Here is a 16,565-nt window from a genome sequence, read left to right as displayed (position 1 = left end):
TCTGCATAGTGACAATAATAAAAATCTTTACTTAATAAGGTTTAAAGCTTATTGCAGATAGCAGCCAGTTTGGCAAAACCACCCTCTGAAAAATGGGCAAATTAAATTGTGGATGTGTATTGTTTTTCTCAGCCAAAGCTGGACCTCTGTGACCTCGCTAGGAGCCACTCAAACCTGGATGTTCAGTCGATGTCCAGCATTCTCACCCACGCTTCCCTGTATCCCAGGGCTGTTTATTATACCAAACTGTTGCTTGCAATGATATTGGCACAGCAGTTGTATGAATGTTAATATTTGTTACATAAACAGGCTCTCTGACAAACTGATTTAGACTTCAGGAATACGATTAATGAATTCAAATCAACATTTGATCACCTCATGATGGTTGGAGAAGTCAATTATTGAATCACCAACCACAAGCATGACAACTACAAATATTCCCAAGGGTTATTTGTTTGATATATTATAAATTAAAATGACATTAACCAACTAAATAGAATGAATCTGGGACCTTTTTGTATTAGGCACATATTTTTAATGTATGCATTAGAATCTCTATGCGCAGACATAAACAACATTGTCAAATCTGAAGCAATAATTAAGTATAGATTTGATTTGGCTGGTACTTAGGGGATTGTCAAAATGATACAAGCACAAGAGTGTGAGTGCATTCATGCACATGGACTGGGCAACCATGAAGTGAAGAAAATATTTCACTTGAGAGATTAAAATTATCTGGGCATTTACTTCATATTAAACAATTCCAAGCATTTGACAAGCATTGTCTAAGGATTACTATATAAACTGTCACTGTACAATGGATACTATATATACTGTCACAAATAATGAATTGAAAATGATGTGTGTGGATGAGTGTGTGTGAATATACACGCATTCCTTTATGAGTAAATACAAGAGGTAATCAAACATGTCTGATGATTAGTCCAAGCATTTAAGAGCAATATAAAATGAAGGACTGGCGTGAGGAATAAGTGGAGGAGCACAGATTGTAAATTTCAATACCTTTAAACTGATTTAAGAGACTTCTAAAATTTCTAAAAGTATATCAGCACCTTACCTCTGGCCCAGAAGATCAATTAGCTCTAATTGTCTTGTGTAAGACAATTGTAAACTTCAGACATGTGCTTAATAACATCCATCATTGTTAAAGCAAGCATAGCATTTTCAAGTTCTATGTATCGTTCTTATGTATAGAGCCATTTATCCTTCGAATTTCTATTCTTTGTCTGCATTCGCTTCCAGTAATTACTTTACATTCACGGCAGACATATATCAGTGCTTTATAGTCCATCTCTGATCTTCATACCTGTGCAGACTTTAAATGAACAAGTCTCTGTTCATCAGAGACTATCAGTATATCAGTATTCATGATGAACATTTAATGTCTGCACTGTAGATACTTCTATATGGAAATTCAGAGTACTGTTTGTTTATAGTATTATTAGTAAGTATCATACAATTTCACAGAATCTGAATATGTGTGTTGTTGAAAAATTTGAACACAAGGTCTTGACGTTTAAAACCAGAGGATCCCAGATAAAAGAGAGAGGCAAACATAAACAGAGAGCTGGATTATTACACATGCTTTGAATTAATGAAATTCACTTAAAATACCATGAAAACACGGATTTAGATTACAGCGCTGTTTTGCTGTAGGATTGTTGTCTTGGTAAAATCTACAGCTGAAGTGGGGGTGTGTAGAGTTGGAGTGGAGGCGGCTATGTGTGCAGGAGAAAAGCATGAAGCCAGTGGCAAGAATGCCTACACACCACCCACATGGTGGCCCAAGGCCCAAGATTGTACACACACACACACACACACACACACACACACACACACACACACACACACACACACACACACACACACACACACACACACACGTACACATACACACACACGTACACATACACACTCATAAACACTATTGCTATCAGAAGAACAATACAAATATTCCTCATTCCTTCTTCTAAACTCTTAGTGAACATCTGGCTTCTGCAATTCATGCAAATTAAATTAAAGCCTGCCATGGACAACTGAATGAGATTTAGAGAGAAACCCCACTCAAACTGTGCAAAAGTCAAGTTGGCAGGGAACCGTACCAAGGTCAGTAGCACATGCTGATGCCACCTTTACAGTTGGTGCAACCCTCTGCTCTGGTGTGAAAACGAGATTTCCAATGAAATGCCAAGTTGGACAGTGTACATTATCTTCTTTCTAAGCAATGACAAAAGCTATCTTTGCACTGCACATTAAATGTAATTTAAATGTAATATATTTACACACACACACACACACACACACACACACACATATATATATATCAAGAACAATAAAAGAGACAAATGGATGCAAATAAAAAAGATTCATGTACTGCATCATACCAATGATAACATAAACACTTTAAACAAAACCTTTTTACTTTTCTGATAATTGAGCTCCACCTAGAGGCCATACAGCTGCACCACTGAATAAATACAGTGGTATGAAAAAGTGTTTCTCCCCTCTGTGGTCTTACTTTCTTCCATGTTAGTAACATTTAAATATTTCAGATCATTAAGACAAAAAAAAGTAAACACAAGTGAGAGATTATATTTTTTATATTCCCTAAACATAATAACATAATAATAACATAATTAGAATTTGAATCAGAATCGCATTTGTTGGCCAGGTATGTAAGTAAACACACACAAGGAATTTGATTCCAGCTGATGGTCTCTCAAGCACAACAGTATAAAACATAGACAATATACAACATAAACAAATCTTATTTACACAAAAACCCAAAGATTTTCTTATTACTAAGATATGTACTAAGGTGTACATAAAGTCTAATTGTTTAATCTAGTATAATAATAAAAAAATATTCTAATTTAAATGTGACATGGAAAAAGAAATAAGAGAGGGGGCAAACCACTGTAAATAATTTTTATGATTGGTCCCTTCATGTGTGATATATTGGAACCCATAGAGAATGTTATGTTTAGAATATTGTGGTAAAATAGAATAGCATATTATTATCTCAAATAGAATTTTATTTGGAACTGCATCATTATATTAAATTGATTGTTTTTGTCATTTGCATTTAACCCATCACCCTTAGTGAGTAGTGGGCAACCATGAAAAAGTGTCCAGGGAGCAGTGTGTGGGGACGGTACCTTGCACCTTGATGGTTAGGGATCTGAACCTTCAACCTTTTGGTTACAAGTCCACTTACAAGCACCCATTAGGACACCTTAGGAGAACATCAGTCAGATAAGTGAAGTGAAAGTGAAGTGATTGTAATTGTGAAACACTGCAGCACATGGTGACACAACGAAATGTGTCCTCGGCTTTTAACCATCACCCTTGGTGAGCAGTGGGCAGCCATGACAGGTGGGAGCATGCCCGGGGAGCAGTGTGGGACCAGTGGTACCTTCGCAGTTCAGGATTCAAACTGGCAACCTTCCGTCCATTTCCTTATCCACTAGGCCACCACTTCCCCAGATGACACTATATGTGTTTCCAAACATGGTGGCACCAGGGGGTTGCAGTGCAGCTGATATTGGCCCCTCCTCTTGCTCTTTGAGTGACTTACTGGGATCTGGCCTGAAGAGAGCTGAGTCCTATTTTTGGGTGAGTACAGAATTTGTTTCTTTGAAGGAGAAAAACACCCTTGTGTTAGTTTAAAAGCGAAAATTCTAAGGGTGACTGTCAGCAGCTGTTACCAGGAGAATGTAGCTCTGAGGATGAAACCAGCTGTCGGGCAAAGACAACAGCACTTGACCTTGGCACAGTTTATGATTCATTAGGTCATTTTTTTAAACAAAATAATTAGTGATATTAAGAGCAGATGTACAAAAGATGTACAATTTATTTTTCCTTTGTGTGTATGTAATTGTATTTTAGCCAAGGCGTTACAATATATGGATTTTAATGTTTAGTGTGCTTCAATCAAACTCCTGGTGTAACATTTGTGCCACCTCTGCCACACCCCCAGTGTTCTTCCGGGGCTCACTAGCACCTTGATTATTCCCACCTGTTCTTCATCACAGGTAAGTGGTGGTAATCACGGGTGCTTAGCGGGATAATGACTTCTGAGCGGTGATTGGTTAGTTTAGCGGTAATGGGTAATGGGTCTGTCCACTCCTCTTTATAACCAGCCGGTCCCTCTAGTCCTGCGTTCGGTCTCCCTTACACAACCAGAGTTCCTTGCTGCACTGCATGCTGTCCTTAAATGGCAGTGACTGTGAACCCCACAGTAGGACAGGAACTCAAGTCTCCCCTCTAGTCTCACTACAGCTCTGCCACACTGCAGCTCCCGGAGACACCGTTTCGAGGCCAGTGAAGGACAAGGGCGATCTTCGGCTCTCACGCTGAGGGCCTCGCTGAGGATCCTGCAACAAGACCTCTTGAGGAAAGGTGTGGCACTACAAGAAAGGACATTTTTTTGTTGTTTAATTTTTTCCTGAGTTGAAAATAAATCCGCCATTCTCATTTTTCAACCTGCGTCCTCCATTCATCACCTGAGCTAGAGGGGAACGTGACACCTGTAATGCAGTAATCGCACTTGGGTGTGCACCAAAACAACCCACAAAAAGAGGAGGTCCCCATGGACTGGGCCAACACGGACGACGAGAGCAATGGAAAAGCGAGTTGGGCAGTCGGGGCCCGTCCACGATCGTCGCGAGGTCTGTGGGGACCCACGTCACTTCCAGGGGAGTGAGGACCACGAGAGAGAGCGGAACAGTGAGGTGGAAGACCGCAACGCTGGGGTAAGCTGGTGGAAGAGGGCGATGGGACGTCGCCAGCCAGCAACTGCGCCATCGGAACTGCCTCGCGGGGAATACGCCCTCCCAGCTCTGGTCGCTGACCCGCCTTCCCTCTGCCTGGATGTTCCCCAGCTGAAAGGCAGTGCAGCACCAGCTGCCCCCGCTTGCTGGAAAGGACATCCACCATCCACCACCACCCATGCCACACACCCACAACCATCTCCATGCTGCTCTTCCCTCCCTTTCAGATGCGGATAAGATCACCACCATCCTCACGCGTCTGACTGGGTCAGCATGGGGCTGGGGCGCAGCCCTATGGCAGCAGGGAGAGACAGAAAGAATGTGTTTTCAGTACTTCCTGGAGAGACTGAGGGCGGAGTTTGATCAGCCAGACCCTGAGCCAGGGATCAAACTCTGCCCCTCCACCACATCCAGCACCATTCAGGATCCGGGGCAAGAAGAACCAGCACTGGCGGGCCGTGAGAAGGTCGCGCCTCCCAAGATCCTGGCTGTGCCCCCTGAGTAGGTCCCGGAGAGCCCAGAGAGGGAGCCAGACGACCCTCTCTTCTGTCTGTCTCTGTCCGTGTGTGTGTGCGTGGCATTTGTGTCCGTATGTCGCCCCCACTTCCCCTCTTTTTGTCCACCAGATGGCGGCCCAGCAGCGGAGCCGAACCCCAGGGAGGGAGTTCCTAACCTGACTGCACTGGTCCAGGAGGAGGTGGACGAGCCCCAAGGTACCCCTAAGTCCAGCCAGGGAGGAGGGGGTGCTCCCCCAAAGAAAATTTTGGGGGGGTGAAGTTCGGGTTGGGGGCTCCTCCTGAGGGGAATGACACAAGACGCATCAGAGTGGACGTGCAGAGACAGGGCCCGCACGTACCTGGAAGGATCGGCCCTGATTTTTGTGTGCAGGTCTGAGGGTCCGGGGTCGCCATGAGGGACCATGCCGGGGAGCCAGGCTGAGGGTCCGGGTCCGCCAGTGGGAGGACCCAGTAGGGCGGGAGCCCTGTTGTTGTTGTCCACCCCGACGCCACTGATGGTACTGCTGGGGCTCTGAGGACGTAGCCCTTCGAAGGGGGGGCTCTGTCAGGATTGGCTCCAGGTGATGCCAGTTCTGACCATCTTTAAAAGTCTGTAACTCCGCCCCTTCTGCAGCGGCGACATTTTAGTGAACTCTGTTGTGAACTTTGAGGAAGGTATGCATCTTGAGGTCTGGAAATCGCCTGTCCCTGGAACGTCGCCGGAGGTTCCGGGACTGCTTCCCTGCGTGGTGCAGGGAGGGAAGCTGTCTGTTCTGCTAGCGGGGACGTTCAGCAAGAGGGGCTGCATGGTCCCAGAAGGCCCCAGCCTGGGGTGCCTGGAACGGTTGCTGGAGGTTCTGGGACCGCCTCCCTGTGCGGTGCAGGGAATGACACAAGATGCCTCAGAGGGGACGTGCGGAGCCCTGTTTTTGCCGCCGTCTGCCCGGCCGGGGAGCCAGGCCGAGGGTCCGCCAATGAGAGGACCCAGCAGGGCAGGAGCCCTGTTGTTGCCGACGTCTGCCCCACCACCTCCACAGATGGAACTGCTGGGGCTCCGAGGACGTAGCCCTTGGAGGGGGGGGCTCTGTCAGGATTGTCTCCAGGTGATCTCTACAGCTGAAGCCAATTCTGACCACCTTTAACACTAGAAGTCCCAGAGAGCAGCCATTTGGCTTTTTTACCTATAAAACCCACAGGACTTTTAACTAATATCCTTAAACACCTGTGAACAGATGCTTTTGTTACGTAAACAAGGCGGGGCCATGCTGAATCACTTCAAGGACACTTGTGTTTCACTTTGATATCTTAGTTAGAAATTAACACACATGGGTTTTTTTCCTTTTTTGAACAGATTTATTGATAAAAACAGTACAAAACAAACCAAACATTTGTATAAATATTTACAAATAAGAATAAAAAGTGAGTGAGTACATTTCAGCAATCACTCACAATCTTGGCACTGCCATGGCATCTCCCGTCTGCATTTACCACATGTGTATCTGTAGCAGTGAACACATCGCACAGTGGCATGATTGTTCTTGCACTGGTGTTTGACCTGGCACGTGGCTCTTTTTCCAGGGCTAGGTGTGGAGGGTTGTGTCCGAAGCATGAGAGCTAGCCAACTCTCGTGCAAGCTCCACCAGGAAGTCCACCTGTCTTTCTTGCTTCCCGGTGCATGCTTGATATAGCACATGTGCATTCTATGCTGCCATGTCAATCATATTATAGAACACGTTATTTTCATAGCACTTTTACACACAATGACACACTTGGAGGTGCTGATTCCCAGCGAATCTTGTTGACTATGCTGAGGATGGTGTTTTTCCGGCTAAGCAGTTTTTGCGCAAGTGACAGCGATGTGAAGAAATTGTCCATGGTAAAATTTCTGCCCTTGTCTAGGAATGGTTCCATCAGCCTCATCACTACGTCTCTCTTCACTGGGACAACTGTGGTCCTTGCCAAGATATGGGAGGACATTGCAAATGTTCTTGGATTTTAGGTCGCAAGCCACCCAAAACTTGATCCCAAACTTATCAGGTTTAGTTGCAATATACTGCAGGAAACAGCAGCGAGTCTTTGACTGGAAAAGCTGTTCATCAACGGTGATATGTAGACCAGGGTTGTAGGACGTGATGCTGCTGGTGACAAATTATCCCCATACACTGGAAATTGCAGCGAACTTATCTGTCTTTGCTCGATCACTGCGGGTGGACCTGTCATCAAAGCGTAGGTGTCACATGATGTCTTGGAAGCGCCATAGTTCCAACGATCTGTGGGTTTCCCAGGTTTGCTGACCAGCAGTCACGTAGCGATGGAACCTTAATAAGTGCCATTAGTTCAGGGAGGGCCATGAACCAATGAGCATGCTCCGTTTGCTGTGCATGTTCGATAGTCCATTCTTGAATGCTACGAAGCATGTCAAGAGTGATGAAACACAGGAAGCTCTGATGGTAACTCGAGATACTTCTTCTGGCCTTAGCTGTTGGCTCTCCATCTGCGGTGTACGCTTCTATTGGGGTGAAAGGGAGCAACTTTTAGCAAGCGATTTTTGGCCCAATCTCCTGTGGAGAGGCCATCAGCTCTATTGTCCTCCTGCTTTTGTTGTGCAAAAACACTAGTTACCTGTGAACCCTGGCATATTTGCATTTCTTTACCCACACCACTGCTTCAAGAGCACACAAAAACAAAATTCACTTTTTTGATTTTATAATTCAGTGATGATTCTGTACATGTATGAGCATGTTTATCAACCATGGACCATGACTTCACTCAGGTTATGACATTTGTGAACAAACATACATTGGAGACTGATGTGTTAGCATGTTTCCTTCATTTCATTCTATTAGCAACGTTTCATTCTATTTTCAGTCTATTTTTAATAAATAAAACACACATGTATTTCTATATTTAGTGAATTTGTGTCTTTCCTATTTGCAGGTCAGTCAGTGTGTGGGATATTTTGTATAGATATGGCAAGCTTTTGTGAAGGTGAATGTGCAGGTATCATACACAGGCGGTGTTAGAGTACACTTCTTGGGGGGAAGGGGAGTGACACATTCCAATCGTCCACCCATTTACAAATGAATTACAAATACATTTGTCGGTGATTGAGTTGTTAGTTTCAAACCAAGGTAGGGTTGGTAGGGCTGGTAGGGCTGCGGGGGGTCAGAAAAACCTGGGACTTTCTGTGTGTTAAAAGGCTGTAACTCCGCCCCTTCTGCAGTGGCGACATTTTGGTGAACTCTGTTGTGAACTTTGAGGAAGGTATGCATCTTGAGTTCTGGCAATCGGCACACGCCTGTGGGCTAGTTTAAGTTGTTTCCCCCATTATTCAGCCAGGCATCTGCCATAACCTTGATTGCGCTACACTACGTTTTCTGTATTATCCCTGTTTTCGTTTTTATTTTGTGTTTTGTAATAAAATCCCTTTCCAGTATGTCCTGCCTCTGCACTTCCTTCCCCCGTCAGCTCACGGTCGTGCCAGATTGTGCGTTTTTTGAAGCGACGCATTCTGGTTTGCTTGGATTCTTCCGTTTGTGAAAGGGAACCAAGCCAAGAGGAGATTATACAATGTTCAAAACTCACAATGTTCAGAACTCACCAAATGATTTGAACCAAAGCAAACGTTCTATGATGTAAAAGCGTCCTTAATCACTCGCTTATCATAATCGCTAAGTTCTACACAGGGTTGTTGCTTGGAGCCCATTCATGGACAGGCACCCAGCCCATTGTAGGGTGTAAACACGCCATTCTCTTACACACTCTCACCTGCAGACAATTCAGAGTTGCCAAATCACCTTAGGATGACAGGAGGAAACTGGAGAACCTGTAGGAACCAACACAGGGAGAGAAAGCAAACTCACTACCTCAGAGGTATGAGGCCATGTTGCTAATTGCCATGTGACCATGCGCTCTAGAACAGCAAAGTTCCTACTAACAGCTGAGCCTCCAGGTTACTCTAATGCAGGTGAACCCATTTGTTGGCATTTCAGTTGTGTCAAAGTGTGAGATGAAAATTAATATTTGAAAAATCAGTTGTGAAGAAATCACAAACAGCTCACACAATGAAATGTGGCCTCTAAATTGAACCCATATGGAGTGGTGGGCTGCTGCGATCAGGGGCCAGACCACAAGCCTGCTCCTTTAAATACTAGGTTACCACTGCGACTATGGGATCCTGGATACAGATACAGTGACATGTGCATTGATATGCACGGTGAGAGAGAGTGAGTGTGTTAGAATGCTTGACATTGCAACATTACATAATGTTAGCATATGAGGAAATAACCCTCAGCAGGTTGTGACCTGCCCAGAATTGTCGCTACTGGGGAATTACAGTAACTGATTGTTTAGTGATTGCACACATTGCCTCAGTGGTGAAAAGTGAAAGTGGAATAAAAACTGACAGTTTATAATTTCAAGTATCTGCAAATGGGGTAGGTCTCTAGGTGTTGATGTTCAGTGACTCAGCTTTTTAAAGATCTATCCTAGATAGTTAAGTGTCTTGCTCAGGGACACAATAGTAGAAAGTAGAATGTGAGTAGCAATAGAGTGATGTGAGAAAATTACACGTCATGCATTCTGAATCAAATGGAGAACGCAGAGGAACCAGGAGGAGTGAAGACCTGCTAGTCCAGTCTTAATGGACCAAACAAGATTGGGTGGCCTGTGTGATAAGAAATAGACATTCATGAGAAGATATGCATGAAGATTATCAGTATGTGAGGACAAGGAAAGGTTTCCCCAAAGTTGCATGCAGTGACCATAGATATGGTATAGCACACAGAAAACGTAGTGCAGCGCATACAAGGTTATGGCAGATGCCTGTGCTTTCAGGAAGGCAATGAAAAACATAGTGACACCAGTCAACCAGTGACAAGGTCATTGGGGGATTTTTATATTTTACATTTTTACATTTATGGCATTTATCAGACGCCCTTATTCAGAGCGACTTACAGTCAGCAGTTACAGGGACAGTCCCCACTGGAGAAATTTAGGGTTAAGTGTCTGGCTCAGGGACACAATGGTAGTAAGTGGGACTTGAACCTGGGACTTCTGGTTCATAGGAGAATGTGCAACCCACTTGGCTACCACCACCACCATTATATGCATCTTGATGTCACATAAGTACAAGGAGTGTGTCACATTCGCTAGCTCACCAGCAGAATACTTGAATTACATTACTGACCTTCTGCGTATTTGGTGTGGTTGTGAGATGTCTTCAGCCATATACAGTGTATGATGTCTTCTGAGGCCTCGTCTACAAGAGGTATTAGGGATGTACAGAGCAGAACACCTTGCCGGGAGGCGTATCTGGTTCCAGGCAACTGCTAAACAACAACTTAGCATGAAATGAACCAGAGGGTCACCAGGGCCACCACCACTGTAACAACTAAAGCTTCAGGGATTTTCAAATGGACCAATAGCATCATAATGGACACCATGACACTGGACTTTCCTTTCCTTTCCTTTCCTTTCCTTTCCTTTTATTCAAAGCGACTTACAAGAGGAAGACACATAAATGTTGTTGTTGTTGTTGTATCTGGGCTTTCAAATCATGTGTGTGGATAAAGGCTTCACACATATAACATATAAAGACACACATATTATTGCATCACATGCATCATTATCACAGAACAGTCTGGAGGATGCAGGTGTGGAGATTATGGAAGTGTCTCTGGTTGTAGGAGGAGAAGGATCAAGCCCAAGGGGCTGAGGCTAAGACGACGGCAAAGTTTTAATGTTGTGGCTGTTCAGTCATGTTCGGCGGCTGCGAATTGGTATGGCGGCGTGAGGTTGCTTTTGGAAAGAAAAGTCCAGTTGCCATGACTCAACTCTCAGACACGGTCGAGGATTGTGAGTCGTGAAACACAAACATTGAACCGGCAGTGCATTATGGCTGGCCAGCGACTTATGCTGGTCTTCCTTGCTGGCTATGGGTCACGCGCTGGCATAGTGGGTGATTTGTATTGAAACAATCACAAAAAACAAATACAACGTTTTTCCTGTTCTTCAATGCAGAATTCTGCATTTAATGGGGTTTCCAAATTTTTCACATTACTGTACCTAGTGGTGAGTAGGGATGTGCGTGTTAATCATAAATATCAATACTATCAATACCAAGTTGGTATCAGTATTGGATTAGCACAATGGTCTCGCTGTTTCTGTACCACGTTCCAACTGAAAGTAAACGTGCTGGTAGAAATGCTGCTCCTCACACAGGGGCGGCCCCAGTCTGTTTGGTGCCCTGGGCAATAGCCAACCCCGCCCTCAAGCAGAAAAACACGCAGCCAATCTCACCCGCCACAGGACACACACATTTTCGTTATAAATTCCAATCACATTTAGTTTTTGTATAAAGTATTAGAATTGGATCAGTATCACCAATACCAACCTGAATTTTACTTGGTATCTTATGGAAAAGGAAACCAATGGTCCTGCACATACCAAGTGGTGAGTCAGTAAAACCTGCCTACCACAGTAATGGCAGCACCGCATGATGGTAGTGACCACAATCCAAATCTTGGATTCATATACGTCAGTAGAAACAGTCTGCTTTTACCATCATGCATGTAGAATTCATTGTACATTTGTTTAGGGAAAGCTCCCAGTCTATTTCCTGTAGAGTAGGATTTTACATTCATAAATTCTCAAAAATAATAGTTTAAATAAATAAAACAATTTATATTTTTTTAATGTCGAGTGCTGACATTGTTAACCTTTAAATTAAAGAATATACAAAGATGTCAATTAAAAAAACAAAAAATAAACCCTGTAAATCTAAAATATAACATCTTGGATGTGATGATTTTTGAACAGTGGTGTCTCTGCCATAGGCAGCCTTGTAGGGCATGGTGAACACTAACATACAAAGTTCTCAAAAAAGCCTAAGCCATTTCAGTTGTGTACTTTGCACTAATAGCAGCTAATGGGATGGAATGTGTACTGGAATTACATAATAAACATATGAAATACATTCTGTTCTGTTCTTAGTTTACGTGAAGGCATACTAATGAACTTCAGCAGAAGTTAACTGACAGGAATTGTGATTATGGGTACAATTAAAAAAAAAAACTTGCTATGCGCGCACATTTTTAATTCAAGAGCACACTTCCCCAATGGTGTAACATTCCATTGTTAGACTTTTGAATGGCAGTAAGATCATCCTCACGCAAAGTAAAAAACAGAAGTCAAATGGGCAGTGTTGCCATTCATAACTGATGGACTTCAGCGAAATTAAAATCTCTCTACTAGATCTGCATTATGAACAATGTTAATTCATGTTTGTCATTTAAACACAGCTTAATGACAGTATTACTCTTTGCACAGTCTTATACAACTGTAGTCCTCTATAGGGAGTCTCTGCCACCCCCCCCCCTCCACCCCCCAGTTGGGATTGGTTGTATTCTCTTTTCATTTGTGGTTTATTGCTGGTGGAATAATGGCATTTAAACTCCCATTTACTAATGAGTTATTTTTGCTATCATGCTACCTCAGTGCATGGGCCTTCGTGGGGGTTTCAGGTCAAAGAGTGTTGTGGATTTTAACAAAAAAAGTAATTATATCAAACCAGTCCAACAATTTTTTTTCTTAGCCAGATGGGTGGAAAATTGCCCAATCTGGCAACTCTGCCAATTGAGGAAGAACATTATGCCTGAAAAGTCTGCCCCTAGCCTTTCAAGTGGAGGCAGAACTCAAACCATGCAAATGAAGATAGTAGCCAGCAGACCAACATCTTTTTTCACGGCATACATCAACCACGGTAAATTATTTTTAGTCTATGTCTAATATGGTTAGTTGTTGTTTTTACAATGTCATAATTTTTTCATAATTGAATGTTTGTTTTTTTTCACAAAGGATTTAAGGATTTATGTGGTGAACCAGATCCAATCACCCTTCCTGAAACAGTCCTCCCAATTTCACCAGGCTTGGACAGTCACATGCATCCCCAGTGGCTGGGTTAGCATTTATACAGTCCAAAAGCAAAAAAAAAAACAAAACCAGAATTTCTTTGGAAAATGGGGAATTCCTCGTCTGACAATTGTACGAATGTGGACGAGATGGTAAAGCATTATTACTTGCCCGTCATGTACAGCATCATCTTTGTCGTTGGCCTGGTGGGCAACCTGACCTCCCTGGTGGTCTACATATTCAAGGTGCGTCCCTGGAAGAGTTGCAGCGTCATCATGGTCAACCTGGCTGCCACAGACTTGCTGTACATCCTCACCATGCCCTTCTTTGTGTACTACTACAGCTCGGGAGACTCGTGGAAGCTGGGCAACTTTATGTGCCGCTTTATCCGCTTCGCCTACCACTTTAACCTCTATGGCAGCATCCTCTTCCTCACCTGCCTGGCCATCTTCCGATACTTAGTAGTGCTGCATCCCCTGAAGGCGATTGAGTTTCAGAGAATTAAGTGGGGGGTGCTGGCTTGCCTGGTGACCTGGGCTCTGACTGCAGCTGCGATCGGCCCCATGATGTCCATAATCACTCTGGTGGAGCAGAACAACAAGACTCAATGTCCAGATTTTGCCAGCAATGACCCAGCGCAGGTGTGGTGGTACAGCTGGATTCTGGCGGTGTTTGGCTACTTTGTGCCGTTGGTGGTGGTGTGTGTGTGCTACGCATTCATTGCACGGGAGCTGGATAAAGGCCCGCACATAGAGAGCCCTCATCGCACCCGAGCCCGCCGACTCACCATGGTCGTGATTATCTGCTTTGTGATTTGTTTCATGCCATTTCACATTCTCCGAGCGCTCCGTGTGGACACACGGCGCAGGCCGGACACGCCATGCATGCTATTGCACGGGGTGAACGCCACCTATATCATCTCTCGTCCCCTGGCAAGCTTCAACACCGTCTTTAACCTGATCCTTTACACGCTGGCTGGAGACCGTTTCCAGCAGGCTTTACAAAGCCTCATACAGGGTGAACTCTGGAGAAGGATGAAAACTCACATCAACGTGCTGGTTGTCTACAAGCCTGCCTTTAATCTTACACGACCCAGACATCCAACACACAACACGGAGGAATTCAGGAGAATTCCTTGAGTCAACAAAATTCAAGTTTTCCCAGTTCATGGTAAAGTTTAAGAGCTTCAGGGAGAACTGAAGCCTTTGCTCTGTTATGAGATGACCTGTAATCTGTTTTATTTGTAATTTTCCAGTGTTGTGATTATATTTACATTTTTTCATTAGTTGTACTGTCATGCCACTGTAGCATAAATGCATTCTTAAGATGGGGAATTCCAGATCCATGACTTTAATGAAGATCCCCACACCGTCCCCACACACTTCTTCCCAGGCTTCTTTCAGGGCTGCCCACTGCTCACCAAGGGTGATGGAAAAATGCAGAGGACACATTTCCTTGTGTGCTTGAAAAGTTCAACTTTTATTTCTTCTTTCTAAATAAATAACAGATGTTATAAATGTGTAACAGCATGTGCCTAAAGCTCATACCCATGAAGATGATAGGCGGCAAAGGCACAACGTTTGGCTCAGTATTTAAAAATGCAAATAATTGTTTTTCCTTGTGAATACCTGCAAAATGCAAACAGATTAAAAAGGATTGAAATTCTGTTTCTTCTATATTTGTTACAATATTAAGCCCTTACCAATATCTAAATCCAAAACACACACACATTCACAGAATGGCTTTCCTGCAGTAAAATTTTTTTTTAACCAGCAGCAATTCCCACTTTATATATCACTGTAAAAAATTCCACACTTGGAATTTTAAGGAATGAGTTCTGACCAACTTTACAGGTCATAGCCTATTCAGAATTTGTGTACTCTTATAAATACATTTATGTGCAGGTGTGCACATAACCTAGGACCAAAATTAAGATTGTGTTGGGACACTTGTGTTACCACGTGCCTTTGCATACCTCACCATCTCATATAGCTTTACACGTGTTGCTTGTCACTAACTAAATGTCCAAAAAAATTTTGCCATTTCACCACCAGCTAAGAAATTTCACCACCAGCTAAGGCTCCATTATATACTTTGGCTTGAAGCTTACAATGTAGTAGGGTGGTACAGGGTGGTAGTAGCCTAGTGGGTAACACACTCGCCTATGAACCAGAAGGCCCAGGTTCAAATCCCACTTACTACCATTGTGTCCCTGAGTGTCACGCCCGTGAGCTGACGGGGGAGAGAAGCGCAGAGGCGGGACATTCAGGAAAGGGATTTTATTATAAATAAACAACAAAGCACAAACACCAGCATGGTTGCCGAAAAGGGAAATTAAGGGGAACAACATAAACAAACCCACAAAAGCGCAGAGGAAAAAGGCAGAGAAAAAGAAACACCGCGAAGGACGCAGCCCGGTGCACTGAAAGCTGCCTGGACCCAGCGTGGGTATGTCCCACACGGAGCTGGACGCACAGCTGGAGATGGTGGTATGTGTGTGGCATGGGGGGTGGTGGGTGACGTCATCACGCGGCAACATGTGCCATGGCTCATCGGGGAGAAAGTGCTCCACCAGAATGGGTGACGCGTCTCTCCGCTGGCGTCCGCTTTCCTCGCGCCGGGCTGCGTCCTTCGCCCGCTTCTTCTCTGCCTTTTTCCTCTACGCTTTTGTGGGGAGCACCGACATTCTGTCACGACCGTGAGCTGACGGGGAGAGAATCGCAGAGGCAGGACATTCGGGAAAGGGATTTTATTATAAAGACAAGGGAAATGGGAAATAAAGGGGAACAACATAAACAAACCCACAGGCGTGTGGCGATTGCCAGAACTCAAAATACAAAACATACACGGTTGCCAAGTCAAGTTCACGAAAATGTCGGCACTCCCGAAGGGGCGGAAATTCCCGGCTTTTAAGTGCTGTCTGGATGCCGTCATGAGTCCAGGTGCCGTCAATCCTGACACTGAGCAAGACACCTTACCCTGAGTGTCTCCAGGGACTCAAGTGATCTGCACTGAGGGATGAAACACTGTAAAAAATGTCAAGACTATTGGCAGGCATTAAGATGCAACTAGGCGATGTCCTAATGTTTGTAGTTTTGATTTAGGCATGTTGAGTTGACCTCTTTTACGGGCCTTTTTCATTTATCTGGGTTCTTTGAAATGTTTATTGTTTGGGTGATAAAACCCTGCTTTCCAACAAAATATCTGGCGTTATGGGGTATCTAGTGAAGCCAACTGAAATCATGTGACCAGCAAGGACCATTGACAGGAGACAGATTTAGATATACACACAGGTAATGGGAATCAGGCATGGTTAACCAGCACAAGGACATGGCACAGGGTGGTGCACCAGGTCATGCACCAG

At 44.2% G+C, this 16,565-nt stretch overlaps 1 protein-coding gene across 1 annotated transcript; it reads left to right on the top strand.

The window, feature by feature from the left end:
* The first annotated feature begins 12,978 nt into the window (after positions 1-12,978).
* Positions 12,979-14,615, top strand: LOC114790973 (2-oxoglutarate receptor 1-like). The gene is made up of 2 exons (XM_028981427.1): positions 12,979-13,052; positions 13,148-14,615. The coding sequence occupies exon 2, from the start codon at positions 13,309-13,311 to the stop codon at positions 14,338-14,340; it is 1,032 nt and encodes a 343-aa protein (XP_028837260.1). The 5' UTR covers positions 12,979-13,052; positions 13,148-13,308; the 3' UTR covers positions 14,341-14,615.
* The last annotated feature ends 1,950 nt before the right edge of the window (positions 14,616-16,565 follow it).

Source organism: Denticeps clupeoides, chromosome 5 (assembly GCF_900700375.1).
Source record: "Denticeps clupeoides chromosome 5, fDenClu1.1, whole genome shotgun sequence".
Classification (NCBI taxonomy): domain Eukaryota; kingdom Metazoa; phylum Chordata; class Actinopteri; order Clupeiformes; family Denticipitidae; genus Denticeps; species Denticeps clupeoides.
Note: the sequence above shows the minus strand (reverse complement) of the source record. Positions and strands in the feature narration are given on the sequence as shown.